Raw genomic sequence first — 12,308 nt, forward strand, 5'->3', positions numbered from 1 at the left:
TAAAATAAAATAATGTTTTTAAGCAATGTTTTAATTGTACAAACGTGACATACCTACTTACAGAAAAACTAGCCTTATAATTTACATTCACCTAAACGATACATACGTACATTCTAATAATAGAAAATATTATGCCTTGACGTTTTGGAATTTATATTCAACGTTTTTACGACAAACATATCTTTACTCCGAATTAAAAAAAACATGTATTTTTTTACGTAATTTTATCAAATCATTCGTCGTATATTAAGTTAAAAAATAAATAAATACTTTTCTACAAATGCAATTACAATAGATATAAGTCTTCACAAGCAAATATTATGACATGTTCCTAAATTATTCATTATACTATGGTATTATGCTAAAGGAGGACTTCTTAAAATCGTTATCTACGCCCCCATCCAACTTACACCTAATACTAAAAACCATGCAGTCAAAAACAGCCTTTGAATATTAAAGTAAGCATTATTGAACTAAGCTATTTTAAAAATTCTATAAATATTGCTATGATGTCTCCGCAGCAGCGGGAGCGAACTGTATAACAGAAGTATAGCGAACTGGCGCAGGAATATCTTCTATATTATGAGGAATAAACTTTCGTTTTCTTGGAGGAAGACTAGATGGTGCTAATGTGTATTGTTGATAGTCTAAAAGCGCTGGCGGCGAAGGTGATGGCGTCGGAGAAAGGGATGTTAATGTAACGGATGGCTTCATATCAATCGCAGCAGGCGCAGAAGCTTGGGGAGATGGTGGAGAACACGGAGGTGTGGGTGGAAGTTGCTGCAGAGCTGCTTCAACAATATCACACATTATATTGCCATTCACGACAGGCGTAGGCAAAGGCGCCTGTGGCCCTTGCGAGGAGTCGGCGCCATGTTCTTTATAGATATGAGCTTCCATTTGCTTCTTAGTATTGAAGGTTCCGTCACAAACGGTGCAACGGTAGCAGCGCTCACCGAAATGCTGGAAGCGGTGCAGTTTGAGAACGTGATTATACCCGAAGTCTCGCAAACATATCTCGCAGGTGTAGGGTCGTTCGCCTGTATGTGTTCGGGAATGGACCTTCAACTGTTTCGAACACGTGAATCCCTTTCCGCAGCCAGGCGCCGGGCACCTGTACGGTTTTTCACCTGTATGGGTCCGTAAATGAATGACCAATTGCCCTGACTGTATGAATGTTTTGTGGCAATGTGGGCAGGCATGTGGCCGCTCTCCGGTATGTATCCGAGCGTGGCGATGTAATTTTCCGGAATGTTCAAAGGCAGCTCCACATACGCCGCATCGGTAGGGTCGCTCCTTTGTGTGAATGCGGCGATGAACCTGGAGATTTTCCTTGACGCTGAACATCTTATGGCAATACTCGCATTCGAATGGTCTCTCGCCAGTGTGGGTGCGATAGTGGCGCACCAGACGGGCAGGTACCGCGAATGTTTTATGACACACGTCACACCGGTGGGCATCAGCGGCAGCGCGATGCGACCGCGTGTGAGCGGTCAAGGCACTCCGTGTTGAGAGTATCAACCCGCATTCTCTGCATTGATGCACGCGTTCCTCTTCACCTATAGAATAAAAACACGGTTTTAATGAAAATTCCTCACTCATGTTTCATATACTCTTAAAGTAGGTGAAGTGCAATTAGTTTTTAAAAAAATGGCCGTCCACGTTACAGAGTTGATAATGGATGGTAAACGCAATCAAGAATATCAGGATGCACAAGTGCGGGCCCTGAGGGAGGCGGCAAGGGGCGAGTGTAATAAAGCGAAGTGAATGTCCTCTGACGGCACGTGGAGGCCCACCTCGGTTTCGACGCAGAGAAACCGCGGTGCGCCTCCACGTGTTTGGGCCAGCGACCTCGTGTGCCCACAGCCACGAGCGTATTGCACCCCTCCTCGCCCCGCGCATACCCTATAACTTTCCCTGTTTTCGGTTTTCCGGAACTAGTATAACAATTTTAACAATAAATATATAATAAAAAATAATATTCTGATAAAGAAGTGTTATATAAACCCTTAAGTATGTCCATTACAGCTAATAGAAGAAAAATACTACGATAAAATGCATGCATCTTACATTTAATGTTAAGTAATTTACTATTGTATAAAATGTTTAATGAATGAAATTAAACATTACATTAAATCTCTTGAAAAATTAAAACATTCAATAGTTATATCAAAATATTTACAATTAAAAAGCGTTAATTACAATAAAAGAATATAAAATGCTCTTACCTATCATAATAAAAGTTGAATTAATAATAATATTATGTATAGTCCAATGGCGTCAATGTTGGCGTAGGTTGTGAATTGATCAAGACCGAAGCGAACGATACAAGCGCGCGTTTGACTGACGGTCCACGGCCGAATGCGGAATTCGCGAGCGGCAAAGCCACCGAGTGTCGATTGCGTTCAATTTGTGTCCTCCGACCTCCGTTCTCCTCTACGCTACACACACAAAATACTCTGAATTATTAATATCTGCGATATCTACTATAAATGTGCCTATGTAGTGTATACAATGACACTATACTAATTACTCTAGATAATAATATATCATAGAATTTATTTAGATTTTATTTAGCCTTATACTCATTGCTCTTTATCAATAAAAAAAAGTATACCGTTTTATGAAGTCAAAATGATAAATTATACTTTTAAATTGTACCGATACAACATTTTATGTACAAGTTTTTGGTAGTAGTAGTTTGACACAATATACATAATACGATTCCTACAAGTAAAAAAGATGACATAATGCTAAAATTCATAATTTGTAATATATTTTAAATACTAAGCTTATAAGTATTATTATTTTAAATACATTGAATATAAATATAAGTACCTACATAGCTATATGATATTATACGGACGACCGCGAGCTTTGTTGAAGGTTGGAGAGAGGAGGCGGGGTGCGGGGAGCGGAAGGGGAACTCGAACACGAGGAGGCCCACCGCGGTTTCTCCGCGCGTGTGAACTCTTGGCTGCACTGCGCTTGCGTGGCATGTCGGCCGGCTTGTTTCCTCTCGCACTCTATACATACTTGTATATTATCTGTCTAGAACAATTATAAATATATTTACTTACACGAAAGTAATGAACTGTTTACTTGAAGCACAAAAAAAATATTTTCAAAGTGTCACCAATCAGTTTATAACTATACTAATTGATGACTACACCTTTCTTGGGACATAGAGAAATATAGAACCTCTTTACAACCTTCTTATAAGAATAAAATAATTTTATTTTTAACTTTTTACTACAAAGAGAAACGTTAGATTATCGTGGGTCTATAATACCATAGTTAGCCTTGGTCAATTTATTTTTTTGGTAAACATGTACCTACCCTAATAGTAAATATTTTGTACAACATTAATGTATTACAATTTTACTATGTATTCATACTATATTTATGTGTTCACCTTGTAGACACCTATTTTTGACTTCGTTTATCACTAATAAAAAAGAAATTACTATTTTTAAAATTACACCAAAATTATGTTACAATCTAGTGTGAATCGATATTTGCAAAATAATCTCGATATGGAAATTTTTCAAAAACGTATATTTAATATAAGACCTCCCGAATTGTAATAAAGTCCTATTTACATCGCATCATTGAAGCCTACCGCAGAAATTAGAACCATGGCCTGTCCCACAAGGTTCAAACTGAGAACGATCGTAATTCGGACTGGGTTTCACTATACAGGAAATTTGCTTTAACTCCTATCATATTAAGATACTTTATCGCTTGTCATGCTTTTACTTATTCCTAAATGTTTAGTATACAAATTGACAAATTGGTTTACCCGTGGCTAACGACGTATTTTATTGTAAGTAAATTGAATTATATTAATACTTTACCTTAGAGACTACTTACATTCCACAAATTCTGATGATAACATTAGGTACTCAGATAAAATATAGAGGTAGCAACTGAATTAAATGGTAATTAACCTTAGCAACTAAACAAAAAACAAAAGACGATCTTAATAATGACAACCAGATTTACTTAACATTTTCCAAGTACATGGCAATATTTTTTTCAATTTGTAATACCTAATACCTATCTCCCTTTTTTACTGTAAAAGCATCACCCGTTAAACAAAGTTTATAAAAATAATAATGATGTCTATGTGATTGCAGGTAGTAAAATGCATTGCAAATTTTTCATTTGAATAAATTTTGTTTACGTGCAATAATATTGTACGTAAGCCTTGTGAACTATACCATTAATGCCAGTATTTTTCCTTATAACTACGTATCTACAATGACTACATTAAACAATCGTAAGGAAAATGAGATTAGATATTACAATATTTTGGTTACATTATTGAGAATGGTTAGTTCATAGTCATCGGTTTTTCAAGCTTTAAAAGGAGTAGGTACCTAAAGTGACTATCATTTAGAAACACCCTAAAATAATTTGTATTGAGAACAAAGTGGTGCGGGGTGTCTGAGAAGGCGAGGGTGCAAGCAGGGCGGGGCGGGGGCGTAACGTCGACACGCGCTGCACGGTCAGCGAACGCGAGAAACCGCGGTACCTGAGGCCCTGCGGCGCGTGCGCCCGATTCAACCTTCCTCAACTCGACCGCAACTGACCCGCATCAGACCACGGACGCGTTGCTATCACCTTGGGTTCCTCGCGCGTGTAACTAGTAATGTATTAAGTCTTAACAATCAGTTATATAATCCTTACCTACACTTGGTATTTAGATTTACAATTCAATTTCATATTATTCCACATTACTAAAGATGGAGCCGATAATATTTTTTATTGGAGAGTAATTCAAAAGAAACACGTTATCTATACATCATATAAATTCATAAACAATTAAAATTTAAAATTATACTGGGGTTTCAGTATGGTGAAATAAATTCATAGCTAGGTTACGTAAGTATGCACATATTAATATAATGTAACACTAATGTTATAATACATATATTGTCTTTATATTTTTATATATACCTAATAAGGGTCATTAGCATTAGTTTCAGCCTTGTAAGTCACCAAGGTTTTTTAAGGAAAGAGGAAGGAGGTAGCAGTTCTAAATCTATGTGAAATAGTATCTCTTACTTAAAATTTGAAATCTTTATAAAATCAATGTTAAATAGACAAAACAACCAGAAAGCGTACTGGGGAACTCATAACGGTTTGAAATACGTTCCAAATATGAAATTTTCAATGCTTACTGCATAAAATCATTTTTTTAATGAATCGGTTGTATTTTTTATATATTTTAGTGATAACATAGATTAAATAGGTTATTATGTGTATCGCCTGAAATAGCTATAATTTGACATACCTATATAAATTTGCTATAGCGACACGCAGATTAATTAGCAACTAGTATATATTAAAATTCAAACTGAAAATAAATGGTCTGTAATTTCATAAACGATGTAAACTGGTTATCAGGCAAATATTAATACGACCCAGCTCATTTTTCTTAATACAAATGACTCGAATCTATAGTTAGCGGATAACCAAAAATATTTCAGTTAAAAATTGTCGCCTCGTATCGTTTGCTTGACGACTGCGTTAGCGTTAGTCTACATATTTTGAAGTTTACATAATAGTGAAAAAAAAATAGATAAGACAAAATTGGGATACAATCGTAACACTAGCCTAGGCGACTATTGTTAGTTACGTTGTGCTAAGCAAACTGTGATGACATTTGTTAATATTTTTTATTAACAATAGCCGCACCTCCGAAATAAATAATTACTACAAAATATCTTCAATGTATATCAAAATTTTCTTGTCGTATAATCCATTGGTTTTAATTTGATTAAGGAGGTTAACTAAGAAGGCATACTTTCAAACCAGAGACAAGGTAGATTTGGAAGTGATGTGTTGATAAATAGATGAATGAATGAAATGGTGAGTTGTGAAGTTCCGGTGTAGTTGCAAAGTTTTTTTATTATAAATTATCTTATAATCTATCTATCTATCTTATCTTAAATTTATTTTGGCTGCTAACAGTTGATGACTGTTAATGTCAAGTTATTAAGTATGAAAGGTGTAAATTATTAGGTGCACGTATTAGGCGCAATACATTCGAAATTAGTAACATTTGTAGCGATCTGCAGTTATTATTTTTTATAATTAAATATGATAAATCTGATTGGCACACAATTATACCATCTATTCTAACCTTAAAACATTTCTTTAGGTACGTATACGTACTGCTACTGTTGAAAGTAGTCTATACACATTATTTTCGTGTAATTTTTATTAGCTGCTATGAGCACTTAGGTGGTTAAAAAACTAAGTTCTATTATTTTCTAAGCCAAACATTCATTAATCTTTAAATAAGGCCGGACTCAAAATCATAACCCATACATTTCAATCATTCGGCAATCAATCGAATCGAGCGGGCACTTGATCGGGGAGGTAATCGGAAGCATGGCTGTTCCAACTAAACCTTACAGTTGCATATAAGACAAATAAAACCGGAGCATGGTAATATATTTCCAATTCCTTATATATTCATAGAACATCATGACCAATATTAAAATCTGTACATAAAAAGTCAAGGCCGTTCAAGTATTACGTAAGCAGATATACTGCAATTTTCCTCGCCCCCTTTCTTTTATCAGCAAAAGGAAGCAAAGCTCTAAAAATAATAGTACATAAACGTATTAATTGTTTGTAGGAATCCTCGGAAATGCATTTTGTTTTCCAGCATAAATTTTTATTTGATGTCATAACGATGTTGGCATTCCATGTTGATTAACTAATCGATTGTTTATAAAGCTTGTAGAACTTCCTGTATTCCTTTACAATTGAAGCATTAGTCGTAAATGAATAATTTATTATGGTAGGAATAAGTAGATTTTTTGTTGATTCAGGTTAAGCTTTGTATGGCGTGATTATTTGAATTTGCAGGTATTACATTCACAAAGAAACTTCATTGTTGATGTGCGCCATTTCCAATTTATCTAAAGGAAAAACACTATTTTTAAGCAATTTTTGGCGAATATGAGATGATTGTAAACTGCATCATAACAAATTAGCTTCTATTATTTTTAGAAGTGATGATATAAAATTATTTAATTAGTATTTTTCCAATGTGTCCACTAAGAGGACTGATCTTCATTAAAATACTGTTCTCCGTTAATTCAATCTGCTCGTAGATACTTGTCCATTTTAACGTTTCATTTATTTATTTTGGTTGATTATTTGAGTAAGTAGAAAGAAAGTTGGCATTATCTACTAAAACAAGAAGATGACTATTCGGACTGTTTCTTTAAAGATCTATACATAGTCTTATTATTATTGGTACAATTCTGATTACTAAACAGTCACTTATAAAAAAGGTGTGAACTTTATGTTTATCTACGTTCACAGATCATCCATTATTCTCGACTCTGTAGCGCATTATTAATATATATTTCATAGGTAAAATTAATCGATAAAACACTTTACTAATACTATTAATTTTGAATCTATATTTTTACATAATGGTTGTGTGACGATTTTTTAAAATTAATAAAAACGTTTAAAAGTTTGAACTATTTTTTTTATTAAATCTATATGTATCCAAACCCTAAATACGAATAGGAGAGTTTGAGTATCGTGATTTTATTACATGGTACAGTTTAATTCAATTCAAAATTTTCCGACAAAATGGTTATATTTTAACTAAACTCTCTTCCATAATAAACATAATAACTATTAGCACTTGGGGTAATCACATATAACTTTTTGATTTCTTTTGACAGTTATAGTATGACACTATTGTCAAGCTTAATGATGTGCAAAAACCTTAAATAAATTATACGATTACGACAATTAAATAAAACTCCTTTAGTGGATATAAATGCAAATTTATTGCATTATTTATTTGACAAGAGACAGGTTAACACGATTGCTGAAAAACTTTCAGAACATCGAGGAGTAAATTCGTGGTTATTATTCGTCAAATGCGAATTATTTAATTAATGTAAATTAAAATAAAACTAATTTTGATGTCAGACACTCGTTTAAACCTAAGAAGAAATATCTATTTCATAACAAATCGGTGTAATGATCAATATCGTATCGGTAAACAAATGTGGTTACGTTAATTCCACTAACTTAAAATAATTAAAGCACAAGATGTATTCGATAACATATTTCGTAGGAATTATAGTTTATATGATATAAAAGATAGCCATAGCCATACAATTACTTGTCAATAGTTTACTATAATAGTAATATTATTCTATAGTCTATGCATTTCACGGGGCCATCTTGTTCCTTTATTTATATATTTACTTGAAGTGTATACAGTTTACAGATTAATTAAAATATTATACTGCCACAAGTGACAAGACATTAAGCAAGTGGCGACTGGCAACTATTTTCATATAAATCATGTCAAGCGTTAAATTGGTTAATTTACTTCATATATCTAATAACAATCTGTGTTTTATGAAACAATTAGAAGATTTGTTTTAACTGTTTTCTATGTAAAGTAAAAGAACATGGGTGGTGGTGACTTGGTAATTGCTAATTTAAACTTAGTATGTTATGAAGCCATTAACTTCATAGATGATTAAACTATATATTCCTGTTTCAGAACTCTAAGAAATCATGGCATCCAAATACTATGAAAAATCAAGAACGGGTTTGGAAAGCGGAAAAAGTAGCCGCCGAAGAGAAAAAGCGTATATTGGAATTGCAGCAAGAACGTGCCCAAGAAAAAGATCGTCAGGAACTTAATGAGCTGGCAAGAAAAAATGCAGCAAATAATTCAGATAATCGTTTGGATTGGATGTATAATGTGAGTTGTTTCCTTACTTTGTATAAATATACCTAGAGTTTTCAGAAACGCGACTAGAGTGAGAGTACGACCAAGTATGACTCGCTTATGCCAATGGAAATCCTGTGCAAATAGTCATATTCTCGACTCTCACTCTACCTTTGAATCTTTGGATTACTATTGCCTTATGAGATTGACATACATGACTAGTATAATCTTATTATGATATCTTAAAAAGTGTTCAATTCAGGAAATAATAGAAAAGATAAAGATTGAAAGTACTGTTGAGCGTTTTCTTCATATTCTTTCAATAAATAAATATTTAAATTATCTTTTCATATACTTAGTCTGGCCATAAATACTGTTACAATTAACAAAATATTACATTTGATTTTACAATCTGTCATTTTTGTATCATTGTTCATTGGGTTTTCTCATTTTGGTGCCAATACATTGTACAATATTTTGTGATATTAAAATGAAGTGTGAAAAGAGAACTAAATCACTGTGATTGCATTACACACAGCAGGTATGGTGCTAAATGCAATTTTTGTTCTCTCCATATGCTTGGTATCAGTAAAATGTTTGTTGTGGGCTATTAATAGGTACAATGAGACCTCCTCTGTTTGTGACAGAAAAAGATCCTCATAATGTTCATACGAAAAAGGTGGTCAAAGGAGTAAGGGAAAGAAGTCGCATCCGAAAGAAAGCGATTTATTCTCGGGAGATGAAGACAACACTTAGAACCATGTCACATATTTTAAAAGATGACTTAGGACTTGTACCCTATAAGAGACATACAAGTAATTTATTAATTGATAATTTAAAAAAGAATAGGCTGGTAAAACCGAAACAGCTACTGAAGCAGTACACAAAGTGAGGTCACAGAAAATTTTTCTTTACGGGTGAGTTTTTTACAATTGAGCAATATTGTAACAAATAAAATGAGCGTTTTAATGCTCAAAGCTCTAAAGAGTCACTCTCAGAGTGCAACATGGGCACTATCTGACTATAGTGATGGTTTGGTGGGTATGAAGCAATGACTGAGCCATACTTTTGCGTAAAAGGTATCAAAACATCGGCACAAATGTATCAAGATACCATTCTTTAGAAAGTAGTGAAGCCCCGTAACAACACCATGGTCATTGAACCAAGATTGGTAATTCCAGCAAGACAGCCTGGCATTAATCTCGTTCTATGCATTCTTGGTTGGAAACGAATGTTTCAGACTTCTTCAGATCTGAAGACTGGCAGTTGCCTAGTCCTGATCCTAATCCGCTGGATTATGATTTTTGGAGTTTAGAGAGTGCAGCGTGCTCTAAATGCCATGATAATTTGGAGTCTCTAACACAATCCCTACGATTAGCAGTGAAGAATCTTCCCATGGAAAGAGGGCTTCTATTGATATCTGGCCTCATTGTTTAAAGGACTGTATTGCAGCCAATAATAGAGAACACTTTGAATAAGCTTTTTATATTTTTAAGTGTTATATATTTGTGTATTAAACTAATATACTTTAAAAGTAATAAATGTTATGTTATTTACAATAGAAACATTGTTTTTTTACTGTTTCAGTATTTATGGCTAGACTAGGTATATGAAAGACTTAACCTTTTTCAATTTATTATAACTTTATTATCATTTACAGAAACCTGATAAACAGGTTCAACATGAGGAATATCTCCTTGGTAAAGCTATTGACAAGAATTTTGAGCAACATGGAAAACCAGAGCATAGTGAGATTCCAGCCGTTGCTCGTAGAGTTGTGGGGTCTAGCATGCTGTCAGGGGCTAGTGATGTCCAAGTTGATTTAGCTCGTAAGATACGTGAGGATCCACTATTATTGGTAAAGGAAAGAGAAAGAGCAGCTAGGGCAGCTCTATTAAATAATCCTGTACAGCGCAAAAGGCTTACTGAGCTGTTACGTATAGAACAAGTAAGTTTTTCGATTTAGTATAAATTCAAACAAATATATTTTGTATGTATTGCTTAATTGAAACCTTCTTTTTGTTGTAATAAAAATAATCTAGTAATACAGTAGCACCATTAAAAAATTCTGGCTTTATATTAAAATTCCAGTGGTGCAAACTCACCAACTTCTAAGTTGAGAATTGCATGCTTATTCATTAACTAGCTAACATTGCTCTTCAGTTTTACAACTTAGACTTTTTACAATTGTAATACTAGTATTTTTTGAAGGCACAGTTATTATTTTTATATAAATAAAAATTAAATAAAAAATTTAATATAAATAATAGTTCAAAATTGCTTTGTAAAAGGCTGTTTTTTTAATTACATTTAGTAAATGTCACCTTTTTTGTTCACTTTATGAATTATTTTGGTGATCTTACATGACATACCATTATATTGTACTAAGTTCATCTCTTCAAAGCATTGACCACATTTAAAGTAATCTGTAAATTTGTACTTCACTTCAGTTTAATAGTATATGCATCTGGCTATGGTACTGCATCAGCAGTACTACATGCAGCAGTGCTTGGTTTAAGTTAAATTTCCATGTTGTGTGTCAATGCAGTTGTGTATCAGGTGTGGAATAACCAGTGCACTTGTGTCTCTGAGTGTATTTAAACAAGCTTTGTGACATTTTTTTCTATTTAGCATTAGGACTAATGTATATCATTATAATTATTATTTCAGGAGCAGAAGAAAGGACATAAGGAAAAGAAGAAACACAAAAAGAAGGATAAAGATTTAGATAACATGTTAGCAGCAAAACTTACAGCATTAAGTTCTAACAAAATTGATTTGGCTAAGCTTTTAGAGTCAGATGATTCTTCTGATGACGATTCCTCAGTAGAAGAAAAGTCTAAGAAAAAGAAGAAGAAAAGTAAATCAAAAAATAAAAATAGTGACAAATCACATAAAAAGAATAAAACTGAAAAATCTAAGTCGAAAAAGCACAGAACCAAATATGACAGTTCTTCTGATAGTGATGAAAGTATAGATACTGGCCACAAACATAGTAGAAAACGTAGTAGTTCTAGAGATAATGAGTCCGTACCACATAATAAGAAATACAAAAAAGACAGTCCTGAACAATATTCGCCTGATAACAGACAAGATATTAGGCATGAACCTCAATATAAACGATATTATGATTATGAAGCGAATCAAAGAGAATTCAATAAGGCAAGGATAGACAAAAGTGAAGACAAATATGTTTCAAACAAATATAGACATCACAGTGAAACTCAAAGTAACAGGGAAACTAAAAGATATAGCCCTATCAGGAAGATGAATAAGAATGAGAAATCAATTGAACAATCAAGAAGTAAGAAAGGCCTAAGTGATGCAGAAAAAGCAGCCAGATTAGCTGAAATGGCTGCAGCTGGGGCGGAAAGAGAAATACAAAGAGGACGCCGTGTTGCAGAACAAAAAGAAGAAAATAAAGCAGCTGAGAAGGCTTCAGCTTCACGGATACCTTCACGGAATGAAGCAAGGGCTATTCCAGACTCACTGGAAAGTCGAATCCACTCTAATAGGCATTACATTCAACGAAGTGAAAAACACATGAGCGAAAACTTTGCAAGACGGTGATAATTTC

The 12,308-nt window shown here is 33.7% G+C and overlaps 2 protein-coding genes across 2 annotated transcripts; one reads left to right on the top strand and one right to left on the bottom strand.

Annotated features, from left to right (window-relative positions):
- Positions 1-12: 12 nt before the first annotated feature.
- Positions 13-2,452, bottom strand: LOC123712323 (Krueppel homolog 1-like). Its single transcript, XM_045665346.1, has 2 exons — positions 2,229-2,452; positions 13-1,559 (listed from the first exon to the last, which is right to left on the bottom strand). The coding sequence occupies exons 1-2, from the start codon at positions 2,233-2,235 to the stop codon at positions 505-507; spliced, it is 1,062 nt and encodes a 353-aa protein (XP_045521302.1). The 5' UTR covers positions 2,236-2,452; the 3' UTR covers positions 13-504.
- Positions 2,453-8,284: 5,832 nt separating this feature from the next.
- Positions 8,285-12,301, top strand: LOC123712622 (pre-mRNA-splicing factor CWC25 homolog). Its single transcript, XM_045665828.1, has 4 exons — positions 8,285-8,483; positions 8,561-8,764; positions 10,392-10,679; positions 11,402-12,301. Exons 1-4 carry the CDS (start codon positions 8,466-8,468, stop codon positions 12,299-12,301), a joined length of 1,410 nt encoding a protein of 469 aa, XP_045521784.1. The 5' UTR covers positions 8,285-8,465.
- The last annotated feature ends 7 nt before the right edge of the window (positions 12,302-12,308 follow it).

Source organism: Pieris brassicae, chromosome 7, assembly GCF_905147105.1.
Source record: "Pieris brassicae chromosome 7, ilPieBrab1.1, whole genome shotgun sequence".
In the NCBI taxonomy this organism is placed as follows: Eukaryota; Metazoa; Arthropoda; class Insecta; order Lepidoptera; family Pieridae; genus Pieris; species Pieris brassicae.